The following is a 16,020-nucleotide window of genomic DNA, read 5'->3' as shown; positions in this document are numbered from 1 at the left end:
GAGGATTTGGAGAGTTCTGGCAGGCCTTCGTGAGGAGCCAGAGTCAGGTGCAGAATTACCACAGGATCTGAATGATCCCTCCACGGTGAGGATTTTCCACCGTGATGAGCTGCCAGCGCTTATTTCAGATGCCCTACAGGTCTTTTCTATTGAAGAGCCTGACAGTGGCACGGCCTCCTCTGTGAATCCTAGGATGGCTAGTATCAAAAAGCCTGCTCGAGCCTTTCCTTTGCATGACTCCATCCAAGAGCTTATTTCCGCTCAGTGGGCTGACCCCGAGGGACCTTTGAAAGTTTCCAGGGCTATGGGGCAATTATACCCTGTGCGTGAGGAGCATTTGGCTCGCTTTGCAATGCCTAAAGTAGATGCCCTAGTCACTGCGGTGACAAAGAGAACTACCCTCCCTGTGGAAGGAGGAGTTGCCCTGAAGGATATACAAGACCGTAGGCTGGAAGCAGCACTTAAATAGTCCTTTGAAATTGCAGGTCTTACTGTTTGGGCGTCTGCATGCAGTTGTTATGCTGCTAGAGCCTGCCTGGCGTGGTTGCAACTGGCAGTGGAACAGCCCGGAGATGGAGTGGAGCCCTTCTCGGATGTGACTCCGCGGCTGGAGTCGGCCTTGTCCTTTTTGGCTGATGCCCTTTATGATATTGTCAGAGCTTCGGCTAAACAAATGGCAGTAGCAGTGGCGGCTCGCCGTCTTATTTGGCTATGACATTGGGCAGCGGACATGGCCTCTAAGCAAAGGTTGGTGAAGTTGCCCTTTCAAGGCCTTCTCCTATTTGGTGAGGAGTTGGAAAAAAAAATTGTTAAAGGCCTGGGAGATCCTAAACCCCAGCGCTTGCCCAAAGATAGGCCGAGGCCTTCCTCCAAGGGCCAGGCGGTCCACTCCTCTTATAGACCTCGCTTCCGTGAAGCTAGAAGGTACCGCCCGGGGCGTTCTGCTGGGTTCACTTCTCGTGCCCGTTTTTCAGCAGAGGAACTCCTTTCGCTTGGACAAGCGTTCCACAGCCATCGGCTCTAGGCCTGGAGTTCAGGGGCGACCCTCTCAATGATGGTGTGCCGGCCCCCTCTTCGCTTCCTGTCATCGGAGGATGTCTTTTCCTCTTTGCCGAGGAGTGGGCCAATATTTCCTCAGATCAGTGGGTTCTGGACCTGATCAGAGATGGCTACAGAATAGAATTCAACGCCCCAGTAAGAGACGTGTTTGTGGAGTCCCGATGTGGTTCTGCCGCCAAACGGGCGGCGGTAGAGGAGACTTTGCAAGGTCTGATTCAGTTAGGGGCCGTGTCCCCGGTACCTCCCGCCGAACACGGCTACGGCCGATACTCCATCTACTTTGTGGTGCCACGAAAAGGTGGGTCTTTTCGCCCTATTCTGGACTTAAAAGAATTAAACAAGTTCCTGAGAGTGCGGCATTTTCACATGGAAACCCTGCGCTCCGTCATTGCTGCGGTACAGCCAGGAGAGTTTCTCACGTCTCTAGACCTGAAAGAAGCTTACTTGCACATACCAATTTGGCCCCCGCACCAGACGTTTCTGAGGTTTGCGGTGTTGGGAAAACATTTCCAGTTCCGGGCCTTGCCTTTTGGCCTCACCACAGCTCCCCGAACCTTTTCGAAGGTAATGGTGGTAGTAGCTGCTTTGCTCAGGCGAGATGGTATCAGAGTTCTCCATTACCTAGACGACTGGCTCATCAGAGCAGACTCTGTAACAGAGAGCTATCAAGCTACAGCCAGAGTGGTCTCAGTACTTCAATTTCTAGGCTGGGTCGTCAATATGGCCAAAAGTTACCTGACCCCCTCGCAATCTCTAGAATATTTGGGGGCCAGGTTTGACACAGACTCGGGCTATGTATACCTACCCGAGCTAAGGCGGTGCAAGCTTCAGAATCAGGTCCGTCTGCTCCTGAGGATGCCCCGCCCGTGAGCTTGGGACATTGTCTAGCTGCTGGGATCGATGACAGCCACATTGGAAGTGGTGCCCTGGGCGAGAGTGCACCTGAGACCTCTACAGTATTCCCTACTTCAAAGATGGTCTCCAGTTTCTCAGGATTATCAATGCAGACTTTCTTGGCTCCCTGCGGCCCGACTCAGCATGGAGTGGTGGCTCTCAGACAGCATGCTGCGGCGAGGAATGCCGCTGGCGCTCCCCGATTGGTGTCTAGTAGTGACAGATGCCAGCCTGAAGGGCTGGGGCGCACACTGCAAGGGGAAGCATGCACAGGGTCTATGGACACCCGAGGAGTCGGAGTGGTCCATCAACCGCCTGGAGTTGAAAGCGGTGTTTCAGGCGCTGATGGCCTTTCAAGTGACCCTGGAAGGATTGGCTGTCAGAGTGATGTCGGACAACACGACAGCAGTGGCCTACATAAATCGACAAGGTGGCTCTCAGTGCAGAGCACTGGCCGCGCAGGCCGAGCAGATTTGCCACTGGGCCGAGCTGCATCTTCAGTTTCTGTCGGCAGCTCACATTGCAGGTCAGAGCAACGTGCAAGCCGATTATCTAAGCAGGCATCAGATCGATCCAGCAGAATGGGAACTAGCAGACAAAGTATTCCTGCAGATATGTGCCAAATGGGGCAAGCCCGTGATGGATTTTATGGCGACAAGTTCAAATGCCAAAGTCCCGTGCTTCTTCAGCAGACGGAGAGATCCTCGCTCGGCAGGGTTGGATGCCTTGACTCAGCCCTGGCCTCCGGGCCTACTATATGTGTTCCCCGCTGGCTCAAAGAAACTATCTTTTCAGCTTATCTGCTTGCCGGCCGGTCTCCGCCTTTAGCCTTTAAGGCGCATTCTACCAGAGCGATTTCTTCCTCTTGGGCTGAAACTGGAGCACTCTCTCGTCAAGTGATATGTAGTGCAGCAACATGGGCTTCTAAGCTCTCTTTTGCCCGACATTACAGGCTGGATGTGGCTGCTAGGAGGGATGCGCGTTTTGGAGCACAAGTGCTAGCGCGTGGTGTGACCTGTTCCCACCCTATATAGGGATTGCTTTGTTACATCCCATACGTAATGGCTTCATCTGCTTGATGACAAGGAAGGGAAAATGAGGTTCTTACCTTGGTAATTTTCTTTCCTTTAGTCATAGCAGATGAAGCCATGAGCCCTCCCTTTATGATTGTCTGTATGCTGTGGATCTGTTTCAGGTTCTGTTCTTGTTTCTTGAAGTTCCTTCCTTGGGAGAAAGTTGGAAAACAGTTTTCAGGATTCATGTTCACTTATAGGAGGATGAGTCCATTCCCTCCAGTTTATGTTTTGGAGGATGAGTTTATTCCCTCCAGGAGGTTGCGTGTATCCCCTCCAGTTATACAATAAGGAGGACGAGTTTATTCCCTCCAGGAGGATGTGTTCATTCCCTCCTTTTGAGTTCATGCCCTTGTTAAGGGGCCATCGTTCGCTGTGAGGAAAGTTCATGTTATTCCCATTGCGGTTTGCCATACTGCTTTGGAAGCTTCAAATACTGAAGAGGCAGTGGAGCTGGCTGGCCATGAGGCACTGTGAAAAGTTGAGTGCTCTCTATCTCCCCCTGCTGGTTGATGGACACAACCCATACGTAATGGCTTCATCTGCTATGACTAAAGGAAAGAAAATTACCAAGGTAAGAACCTAATTTTCCATTTCCCCCCTAATTTTCTTCTCTTTCGGGCATTCACGTCTTTACTGATGACAGTTTTTTGAATTTTATACTTACTAAGGGGAAGTGTGCTTTCAGAGTCCCCTTTAGTTGCTGCCCCTGAAGCAGTCTGCAATAGGCAAAATGTGGCCATGGGCTATTTTAAATAAGTGTGCTGTACTTCATCTTCTGTAATACATAATTTCCTTTGCTTCTATGACCTGTAGATCATACCTGCCTCTCTTTGTGTTGATAACTGTGCAGCAGGGCAGGTTTGATTTTAAATCACTAGTTGGGAAGATTCAACAGTTGTAAAAGTGAAACTGTAAAAGGAATATATACATGTTTTGCTTACTATCTGGTCAATATTCAGCTAGCAGCAGTCAGCGTTTTTTTTTTAAACATCTGTGGGCTGAATTAAGCCTGGATATTCAATGCTAGGCCATGTTCGGACATTGAGTATCCGGGTCTGACTTTTTGGCCACCTGAGCTTATGAGGGTCCTGCCTGATATTTTGCAGTACTTGTATAAAGTGATTGTTCTTTCCCCCTCCCTCTCCCCCATATCAACATGACCTGACCCCCCTCCAGGCCCTCTCTAAAATAGGAGGGCAGATGGAAGGAAGGGATTCAGGCATGTTGGAGAGAGGGGTGTTGGACCTTGAAAGGGAGTCATGTTGGGAGGGGAATTGAGGCATGTTGGGTTCTAGGGGAGAGTTGGACTTGTGGCAGTGAGGGGAGCACAGCTCTGATACCTGTACCTATGTAGTTTTGGGCATAGTTAGGATTGCACAAAAAGCAGTCCTGTGTGTTCGATTATGGAAGTGGGCACCAGCATTGTATATTGCCAACACCTTCTTGGCTCTGCTCCTATAATGCCTGTCTCCTGTCCGGTTTCAGGTTGGCTGGTTAGTGCTGATATTCAGTGGCATTGCCTGGTTATATGTTACTGAATGTTGACAAATGACTGGTTGAGCATGATTTAAGTGGGCAGGAACCTCTCCTGCCCCCTTAAATTGCTTTGAATATTGGCCCCTATAGTTTTGTTAATTTATGAAAGTTCAGGTAGTAACTTCAGAAACCCACCTATCAGTTGGGGCCAGAAGTCCTTTATAAATATTTGTTATACTATTTATTTATTTATTGCATGTGCTCTTTTCATGATTTTCAAAGCGGGAGCAATTCTCAGAATGTTGCTTCATTTAAGCAACCAAGCCTTGCATTTCTTTGTTTCCACTGTTTGCCTTTTGCATGCATTTCTGTCTTACTCATGGGTACAGGGACTTTTATTAAAATATAAAATATATGGCTTTCTGTAGCTTCCTCAGTGGAGAGTGCACACATATCTTTATTCCTCAGGATTGCAGGGATATGTGTGTAACCTGAGTCTCACCTGCTTCACACTAGCTTAGTTCCTCGGGGTCCAGGGCCACAAACTTTTCTGTTCCTGTCTTTAGATTCACCACTCAGTCTCTTCTGTTCATACAGTCACAGGCACCACCTTTCGAGCTGGGAGTGGGCTAAAGGGCTGGCATAGAGATCTGGTTCAATGGAGTATACTGTTGGGTTTCTCAAAGGTACTCAGCCACTCTCTGGGGGAGCAAGCATCCTCTCTCCCACTCTAAAGAACCACATGGTACTCCAAGGATTTGCTTTTTATACAACTCAACTTTAGTGAACTTTTTGCAACCAGCAGGGGAACCATATTATAACTGTCTGTGTACAGTCTTGTATTTTATTTATTATTATTAGGATTTATTTACTGCCTTTTTGAAGGAATGCACTCAAGGAGGTGTACAGTAAGCATAGATCAAACATGAGCAATAGACAATTACAGCAGTAAAAATATAAAAAAAACAATACAAAGTATGGCATGGTATACTATGTCAACACAATACGTAATAGAACATTTCAGGCAGTGCATTCCAGAGTGTGGGGGCTACTCCGGAGAAGGCTTGCTTGCGGGTATCACATTGTGTAATGTCTTTTGGAGAGGGTGTGATTAGTGAAAGTCCTTGGGAGGACCTTAGTGTCCTTGGTGGTGTGTGGAGGACCATGAGCCTTGAAGATCAGACATAGAGTTTTAAATTTGGCCCTGTATTGTACTGGTAGCCAATGAAGCTTTTGCAAAAATGGTGTAATTTGGTCACGTCACTTGCAACCTTCTATGAGTCTTGCTGCTGCATTCTGAATCAACTGGAGCTGGTGCAGACCCTTTGTAGTTAGACCATTGTATAGTGCATTGCAGTAATCCAGTCTTGATGTTATCATAGCATGTACAACTGGGATAAGATTTACCTTCTCGATGTAAGGAGAGAGGCAGCGTAGCTATCACAGATAGTAGAAACAGCTCCTGAAGGTTGCTTGGATTTGGGGAATCAGTGTAAGTGTTGAATATGTTCGATAATACCAATGAAGAAAGCATACTGTAATGGAATTTATGCGGGATGCAAAGAACAAACCTTAAAGAAACTTCAGACTGCTCAAAACACGGCAGCTAGGCTTATCTTCGGAAAAACGCGATTTGAAAGTGCAAAACCCCTTCGCGAAAAACTACACTTGCTCCCAATCAATGAACGCATTGCTTTCAAAATCTGCACCCTGGTTCACAAAATTATGTACGGTGAAGCTCCGGGATACATGACAGACTTGATCGACCTACCAAGTAGAAACACATCCGAATCAACACAAACGAACCTACACGAACCTCAAATAGAAATCAACTTACGCGTCCAGTTTTTCCTACATAAGCACACAACTGTGGAACGCATTACCAAAAGCCTTGAAAACTACGAACGACTACCTAAACTTTTGCAAAAAACTAAAAACTAACCTGTTTAAAAAGGCATACCCTACCGATCCAACATAAATGCCTGATCTTTGCAACACAACAAAACTAAAGAACGTAATGGACATAACACAACTCTTCTGTTGTACGATTCCCTAGTGTGGCTGTGCCACATGAACTTTATCTTACCACATCATCACTTTGTATTTGTTTACACCGGAGTCTGTAATGCCACTCCGGTACTATGTAGGCCTCATTGAGCCTACAAAATAGGTGGGAAATTGTGGGATATAAATGTAACAAAAATAAATAAATCTAACTGTATTCCAAGGTTTCTGACTTGTGATTTGAGGGGGAGTTCATACTTCCCAAAAGAGATTTTGATGTCAGGTATGTATTTATCTCAAGAACCTTACTTGTCCACTCGAGACCATGTGTTATAGTCCCAAATGCTTTCCAAATGGATTCATGTAGTATGTTCAACGTATTTATATATGTACAGTTCCACCTGTCCTTTACCCAATGGGTTTGGGCTAGTAATTATCCAAGGCTGCTTTTGATACTCCTGATTACAATCCAACTCCTTCAGGTACAGAACCTTTTGGCTGCACTGCTTCCAGGCTGGGTTCCCCTTACCCACCCAGAGCCCTGTGCTCTTTCTCAGCTGTCACAGTAAGAGTAACAACTACTCCTTTATTCAGTTTTGGTATATTCTGCCTGTCCATAACCCCTCTGTTCTCTTAGGGTCCCGGCAGGGGAACAGGTAACCAGAGACCCCTCATACCATGCAACACTATATGATTTATCATATTCCTTGACACTTCCCACCAAAGTCTTTCACCATCTAACAACAATTTATTGGCCCACTTGTTCATTAAGCACACCCCCTGGGGCTGGAACTCCATCCACCCACAAACTCATCTCCCTTCCCCCCGAGACTCTGGAGAGTTCTTGCAGGTTTCAGTTTTAGTAATACCCATTTTTAATGGGGTATTACATGGGCTTCTGCTCACTTTTCGCTTTCTATTTTTCGTTGCCTGAATCTACTCTGTCCTCCCCAGTCGACTCATTGATCATTGATATGAGTATGAAGTATAAGTTTTTTTGTGTGTGCGTGAATAACCATCTGCAAGGTCTGCTCAAGTCTGAACAATCTCATTGTTATATCTTGATCTTAATATGAATGTCCATAGAATATCATTATAGACGGACATTTGTTATACCATCTTTTGGAACAAAGGCCATCAAGGTGGTTTACAAAAAAAAAAAAAAGGCCAATAAGTGAATCAAAGGTGTAAGAGAATGCAAAAGAATAAACATACTTAATTAGAGGTTATGATTATTCTCCGAGGACGAACAGGACAGTGGTATCCTTACATATGGCTGACGTCATCCTGATGGAACCTGGTGTGGACGCTGCCCAGTGTTCTATAGCCTTTAGAATCTTTTGGCAGTGACCCCCACCGTGCATGTGTGAGTGCCTTCCCACCTGAGCGTGGGACCCTCGGTCTTGTTTTTTCTGTGGAGCTAGGAGGTTGCATCTTGTTGATCTCGATGCTTTTTTCACTGGTGTTTTCCTGTGCAGGTATTTTTTTTCTTTTACCTTCCTTTTTTTTTTTGAGTTTTCATCCTTTTTAAGTTTTTTTTCTTTCTTTTTTTGTGACTGCCAAGGCCCTCTTAGGCTGAAGCACCAAGCTCAGTTTGAGGCAAGCCCCTTTATGGCATCATCATTGAGCCTTTTGATTTAGCCGCTGTTCTTTTTGACATGCCGCTGAACACTCCCAGTGGCTTCAAAAGATGCACCTAGAGCAATTAGGTGAACTCTAGCAGTGATCCACACAATTGGTGTGTGGGGTGCCTGGGGCCTGGCCATGACACATCTAACTGTGTTCTTTGTTTTAAAATGCAGAAAAGAACACAGAACATTAGGCTTGCCAGAGGGAACTTTTTGGATCCTCAAAAGCCTGATGCAATGACGTCGGCATTGGAAGTATCGACCCCGATGGCTGCTAGTGCACAGTCTGACCCTGGGAGTGTGCCGACATCAAGGAGGTCTCCACCTCCCTTGGCGTATGGCACTGCTAACAGGCCCCAGGACTGATCTGCATCGGACCCAACACAGAAGACACGTGCAGATTCAACGTTGACCTCATTGGCACCGAGGGACCCTGATGTCAGGCATTGGGCGAAAGCCAAGAAGCATTGACATTGGTCCCCTTCAACACACGGTGCTAGGAGCTCCAGGACATTGGTATCGCCAGTATCTGAGAAGTGTTGACACTGCGAGGACTGTTCCCCCTCTGTTATCCTGGTGCCATCGTGCAACTGGGCCCCCGCTTCCAAACCAACACTGACAACTCAGCCTGGCCCCAGCCTTACTGGTGCCTGCAGTGCTGTCTCAAGGAAAAGTGGTGCCTTGAGCCAACTTTTTGTTTTGGCGCCATCCTCCCCATCCCTCCCTCCCCTGGTCTACCTTTTAAAGGCAGTTCTCCCCGCCTGAATACTGACAGCGTTTCACCTAACGCTACCTTCATCGGCCCCTGCGTCTTCCCTTTGCCACGCCCTGGCCCCTCCTTTGACATAACTTCCTGTTTCACAGGGGCATGGCAGAAGGGAGATGTCAGGGTGCTGATGCAGGCAGCATTAAGGGAAACGCTGTTCTCTGTTAGGGAGGGGAAAACTACCTTCAAAGGTAGATGGGGAGGGTGGCCTGAGACAGAAGGAGGAAGAGGTTTGCCAGCTCTTCTTTTTTTCCCTGCACACACAATGCCGCCTGGCAAGCTCTGGACCAGTTTAACCTATAGGGCCAGTGACATCACCGACTCAGTTGTTTGGTGCCCCTTCTCTGGTGCCCTGGGCAAGAGCCTCGCCTGATCCATAGGTTAAGCTAGCCTGTCCTCAATGATTGGTTCTGGGCCATGCTGAGGGAGCACTTAGGTCTGCTTCAGCTACAAAGTGCTCGGACATTGAGGGTGCTTGTGCCAGCCGCAGCACTCGAGAGGCATCACCGAAAGCCTTTAAATGTCTCCTGCTGTAGTAAATCTGCTTCTTCTAGAGTGAAACTCCCCCTATCAGTACTAGCCAGAGAAGAGGAAGATGTAGGCTGGACAACTGAAAGGTGAAAGAGCAATAATATATTTCAGGTTAGTGTTCAGCAGTATGGACGCTGTTTTTATATTCAGATTTGAAAACACTATTTCTCTGGAGAGTGACAAAAGTTATGCCATTCTGTGTAACTTTTAGCCCTGCCTTCAGACCGCCACACTTTTTTAAAATGGAGAACTGTCCCCATATATATACCTATATAAAATACCTGGTCCCGGAGGCACTCCAGCCAGTCAGGTTTTCAGGATGCCCACAATGAATATTCATGAGAGATTTGCATACACTGCCTCCCGCTGCATGCAAATCTATCTTGTGAACATTCATTGTGGGTATCCTGAAAACCTGACTGGGTGGGGTGCCTCTGGGACCAAGTTTGAGAAACCACTGACCCAGTGTGTTGGAACGTAACTCACCTTGAGCTACTAGGGAAAAAATTGTGAGCAAAATCAAATAATAAATATTGCTGCTCATATTGCCAACACTGCACAGATAAAGGGGGGGAAGACCCACTAATGCAGTTGTTACCCACTGACTACTCTAAGTGTTCTTGAATATCAGAGGTGTTTGTGTTTTTTGTTTGGCTTTTTTTTTAATTATTTTATTTATGCATTTTCAAATATTACATTCATATTTATACAAATGCTAGAATCTGGAAATATTTAATTAAGTAACAAAATTATTCCTTTCCAAAGATTGGAAAGTGTAAGAAAAACACAGCAAAGATAGTTAATATATTGACCACAATTGTTGAGAGGGACAAGATACAGGTAATTTGAACAAAATAAGAAATTAATCAATCAGAGAGGGGAGCATATTAGGCACGCTAGTAGATTTTAACAGCATATTATCCTGTGAGATTATTCAGGCTGAAACATTCCCTTTTTCCTTGGTAGTTATATCCTTGGCAATTATATATTCTAGCATTTTCTTTGGATCAAGAAATACATAATTTACGTTATTTATAAATACCAAACATCTACATGGATATTTCAACACATATGTACCACCTAAGGCAAGAATTTTAGGTTTTGTGTTTTTGGTTTGGCTTTTAAACCAAGAAACGTTTTCCTCTATTGTCATGGCTGTGAGAGAGATGATAGAGAAACCTTCAGTCTTGAGCTGAAAGGTAAAGCTGAATTTAAATGCTCGTGTTAAATTGTTAAATTAAATTAATTCAGCTCCTCCCCCCCCTCAGATTCCCCTGTTCTATCTGCTTCTATCTGCTGGGTTTAAATCCATTTTGAAATGCAATCAGATGTGGAAGGTACCAATTTCTCCTTCAGTTCAATCCATTTCTAGCCTTGGTGGCCATCAGTTTTTCCAAAGCAGATAAGATGTATCAGTTGTTGTCCCTGAACCAATACCCTTCTCCACAGCTTTCATCACTAGTACAATAGACTTAGAATATTTAAGAAATATATGCTTGATGTACTTAAGCCCTTATAGACAAGGAAATGTTCTATTTTGCACTTGTTTTAGGTGCCTTATTCAGAGCTTTTATCTACACGCCATTGTACTATACGTACACAATAGATGAGAGTGCTACAGTGTTCTGTCATGTCTTTATCCATGACATCTGTTGACTGTAGTAAGGTTTAGCGGGAGGTTTTCTTATTCAGACGCTACAGTAGAAAAAAATTGCTTTTTGTGTAACCACAAGAGCTCATTGTTTTCTCTTTGCTGATGAAAGTGAGGGCTGATCTTCAAAGTACTTTGTAAAACTACGGGCGTTTGCCAGCACTTGAGAGCATAAGCCGTCATATTTGCAGCTGTCCAAAGAAGGTTTCTGGTGCTTCCCAGATTAGTAGTTCTGTTCCTGTTTTTCTTTCAGAATAGGGCATTTTTTTGGTCACTGCCACAACCACAGCAGATTCAGCTGTGTTGCTTGCAGCAGCAAGAATTAGCACTTATCACGGGTGTAGGGTGACTGCTGAAGTTGATGGTGAACAAAAACAACTTCTACTGACATATAGCTGAAAATTGTTTTTTTTTTGAGAAGTTCCTCTTTAAGGGTCTCTCTTATTAAAGGGCTGTTGCGCAGCAAATTGGAGCTACCACAGACCTAACGCGGCCTCCAGTGGTTCTGCCCCCAGTGTGTGACATTTCCAGTGCTACCAGAAATTTCAGAAAATGTTACCGCTGAATGAAATATCTGATACTTTTCTGTGCTTTGAATAAAATCCAGAAATGCCATGCATGCTTCAACTTAATCAGGCCAAGACAAAGTTGTTATGGTTTTCCAATTTTGTGATTGGTATTGCTTTTAATCTAGTATTGTCCAATGAAATAATTTTAAATGTGGTTAAAAAATCAAGGGTCTTGGGAATCATTTTGGATTCGTCATTGACCTTTGAGACTCAGATTAGTTAAGTTTGGAAGAAATCTTTTTTCATATGCATCAATTGAGGTTAACAAGGTCTTATTTTCAAAATGCACATTGTTCTGTACTGGTCCAGATATTGGTAATATCTAATTTGGTTACCAAACTTCAGCTTATACAGTATACAGCGGTGAGGCTGATTTTTCGATTAAGGAAATCTGATAGTGTTTCTGGCCATCCTAGAGAGCTGCATTGGCTCTGCATTCATTCACATATTATCTTTAAAAGCAGTTTGTTTAGTTTTTGAAGTGTTGCATAGGATTTCTTCTGAATCGTTAATTCAATTTTTCTCTCACTGTTTTTACAATTCTACTAGAATTTGGGAAAATTTATTATTGAGGTATCTGTTTTTAAAAAATATAAGGTTTAAACATCAGATTGATTCTATGTTCTCTTTTCATGCTATTACTGTGTGAAATTCTTACATACTGTAAGAAGTTGAAGACTTTTGATAAATTTATCTGTTATTTCTTTATTTAGATTTTGCTCACACCTTTTTCAGTAGTAGCTCAAGGTGAGTTACATTCAGGTACTCTGGATATTTCTCTGTCCCAGGAGGGCTCACAATCTAAATTTGTACCTGAGGCAATGGAGGGTTAAGTGACTTGCCCAAGATCACAAGGAACAGCAGTGGGATTTGAACCGGCCACCTCTGGATTGCAAGACCCGTGCTCTAACCACTAGGCCACTTATGTGCAGCTTCTTGCATTATAAACAGCCTTGACCCTCTTGCTGAGATTTGTGCGGTATATAAGATGCAGATTAGATTAGTTTAGGTCACGAGTACCTGGCAAATCCCAAAGAGTAGCAAGATTCCATGCTACCGATCCCAGGGCAAGCAGTGGCTTCCCCCATGTCTATCTCAATAGAGTAATCCATGTGCAAGTGGGGGTCCAGAAAGATCTCTGGTACAGCCCAGGACTGTTATTAATGACCTGTTCCAGTATTTGTTTTGTAGATTGGGGAGGAGAATATAAAATAGGGGAAATATTTTATCCTCGGGTAGCTGTGAATAAAGGCTTTTGGAATCTGAATTCTAGTCCTGGTTCTGAATAAACTGGAAAGTTAAGATACTGTAAGATTAAGAAAATAAAAGTGAAGAGCCTGCATGTTCAATTTAGAAGGTTTTGCATAAATGTTAGCTTTATTTTGTAAACCTGGCTAATGTGTTTTGGCCCAAATCAAAGATTTCAAGGTTTAAGGTTCAAGGTTTATTCAGAATTTGCTATTGCACACATCAGCAATCAAATATCTATGAGGCTTACATTTTAGTTCATCACAGCAGTGGCGTTCCTACAGGGGTGACACCCGGGGCGGATCGCCGATGCACCCCGCCCCTGGGTGCGACGCCCCCCCCCCCCGGCGAAAAAAAACCCGATCCCCCGGCGAACACCCCCCCACCCCGGGTGCACGCCGCTGGGGGGGGGGGGGGTGCCGTGCGTCTGCCGGCTCTTCGTTTTCATGCTCCCTCTGCCCCGGAACAGGAAGTAACCTGTTCCGGGGCAGAGGGAGCATGAAAACGAAGAGCCGGCAGGCGCGCGGCACCCCCCCCAGCGGCGTACACCCGGGGCGGACTGCCCCCCCCTTGGTACGCCACTGCATCACAGTCCCTGGGAGGGGTTAGACAGAAACTGAAACCTTGTCCGCTGTATCTTAGCTAGCTTTTCTTTTACTACGCCCTGCCATTCACCACCATCTGATGAGAGCTCATCTGTTGCAGTGATAGTGAGTGCAAGAAGCAGCAGTTCCCTGCAAGCCCTTAATATGAAGGTGGCCAAGTTTTGTCCCCAAAAGATACAAACAGGTCTGGTTTTCAAAATATCCACAGTGAATGCACATGAGAGCAGCATACATTATCTTCACTGTGTGTAAACATATTTTGCATTTTTAAAAATATGCTGAACATCAGACTAGCGTGTGATTCTCAAGGGCTGGATTAGCCCTGTGTTAATTTCTCTGTTTTTTTTCAGTATTTAGCTGGTAGATCAGATCTCCGTTCCTCTTTTTTTTTTGACTATGGCTTCTTATGTTTGGGGGCTTCTAGTTCAGAAACAACCAGAGCTAATATCCTAGCATGATGATCCTTTATTTATAGGCTTTCCATCTTCCTTAAAATATGTAGATTAATCACTATAGTGAGAGTGGTTGGGGCTCATTTTAACTCTGAGCCTCCAGCTGACCTGGAGAATGAAAGACCTGACTTGAGGAGAACTGAACCAATCAGTTTCTATATAGCAGTGTACAGCACGGTCTTTGATCCAACCCTTATCTGGTCTTTTTATTTGTATGTGCTGTACATTATGCTGTCTTGGACATTTTCATGCTACTTACCTGATTAACTAGGGCCCACATCCTGATATTGCTTAGCACAGCGTGACTTTATCCTCTCCTCAAACCTAATCTGCTATTCAGTGTGTCATTTGATTTGATTTTATGTTTTTGCCTCTTTCTGACTAGACCATCTTTTTGGCTGGGGAATGAGACCTTGAAAGTTCCAAAGGCTCTCTTTGCCTTAAACAGAAGGCGGTTGTGTGATAGACTGAAGAATAACAAGGATTTCCAGCAGAATGCCATTGTCCTGCTCCAGGGAGGGGAGGAGTCCCAAAGATACTGTACTGATACTGGTGTTGTCTTTCGCCAGGTAAGAAAGTCTGTGCCTGTTCTGTAAGTGGTTGCTAACCCTGTGACTTTCTGCCACTTATGTGACTCATGGGTTCCTGTTTCTTAGCCTGTAAAGATTGAGGTGCATCACATTGATGGCTTTGGTTCTTTAATGATAGAAGGAACTATGTACTGCAGTAGAGACTTCTGCTGGCAGGAAAGGACACTGAAAGGTATGGCTTTTACTTAGGCTTTGGCCAGCTGAAGAACTTGAAACTGTTTGGGAACAGGGGTGGGTGGTATGATCCAAAAGAGGTGGAAGTGGGGAGTACATTCCCTGCATTTTTCTAACATTTTGATTTTTTTTAAAATTTTTTGTATTTATTTACCAAACCGCTTATACCTTTGCCTGAATGTTCTCTATTCTATTCTGTGTGTGTGTGTGTGTTATATACTGCCAGTTTCCGCAAAAGGAATTCACAGCGGTTCAGATTAGAGCAATCTCTACAATCAAGAAAAATTACAATTGCTAACCATACAACCAATAATTTATCATCCCTATCACTGCTCATATAAATAAGTATTCAAGACCTTTCTGAAAATAGAGTATGATGGTACATATTTCATTTCAAGGGTTAACATATTCCAGAGCCTTGCTCCCTGAAATGGAAAGGAATGTTCATAAATAGACTTTAAGCGTATATTTTTTAAAGAAAGGTATTTGCTTCATCCACTTCACTAGGAAGCTGCCTGATCTCTGCGACACAACAACGCAAACGTTCGTAATGGCCATCACCGAACTCTCCCGTTGAACGATTCCTCTATGTGGTCCTACCACATGACCCTTACCCTATAACAACTTCACCTTGTATTTGTATACACCGGAGTCTGCAACTACTCTCCGGTACTATGTAAGCCACATTGAACCTACAAAGAAGTGGAAAAATGTGGGGTACAAATGTAACAAATAAATAAACCTCTATCAGCCATCTTCATGAAGAAGTGAGCCCTTATATTCTTTTCTGTTCTATTCAGTTGAGGCTAGTGAGATCGTACCGAACCTCTATGTATGTTGAGGTGTGTGAATGTGTATTGCTAGATCTTGCTGCCTCAGATTTAATGTGGAGCTTGGTGCCTGGGTAGGGCATCAGAGTTCTTCTTTGAAAGGTGGTGAATGATTTCCAGGAGGAGAGGAAGGGTGAAATGTTTGCAACATCAAATACATGGGGGGGGGGGGGGGGGAGGGGGTTGAATCAAGCTGTCTAGAATGTCACACTTTCTACTGGTGTTACTCCTGTGTCAGCTCTTATTTCAGAACTTCTTTTCACTACTGAATGAGCAATTAGGGAATAATTTCATGGCAGAAAGATAGTGGATACCTGAAGCAGCCTTTCAGTGGAAGTGATGGAGGAAGATAAGTCCTGCTTTTCAAAAGTACAGCAGTACCCAGCAGAGTACCACTTTCTGAGCACTGAGAATCCCTTGGCCTCCAAATGACTTTGAAGTTCAGATTATTGCAAAATTCTTAAGGC

The 16,020-nt window shown here is 44.6% G+C and overlaps 1 protein-coding gene across 1 annotated transcript in view; it reads left to right on the top strand.

Moving 5' to 3' along the window:
- The window catches only part of PEPD (peptidase D), a 422,604-nt gene that overhangs the window by 19,463 nt on the left and 387,121 nt on the right, over nucleotides 1-16,020 (top strand). The window contains exon 2 of the mRNA XM_030204435.1: nucleotides 14,345-14,528. Within this exon, the coding sequence (XP_030060295.1) occupies nucleotides 14,345-14,528 (184 nt within the window). The remainder of the gene's footprint in view (nucleotides 1-14,344; nucleotides 14,529-16,020) is intronic.

This window comes from Microcaecilia unicolor, chromosome 5, assembly GCF_901765095.1.
Source record: "Microcaecilia unicolor chromosome 5, aMicUni1.1, whole genome shotgun sequence".
In the NCBI taxonomy this organism is placed as follows: Eukaryota; Metazoa; Chordata; class Amphibia; order Gymnophiona; family Siphonopidae; genus Microcaecilia; species Microcaecilia unicolor.
This window is presented reverse-complemented; position numbering and strand designations above follow the sequence as displayed.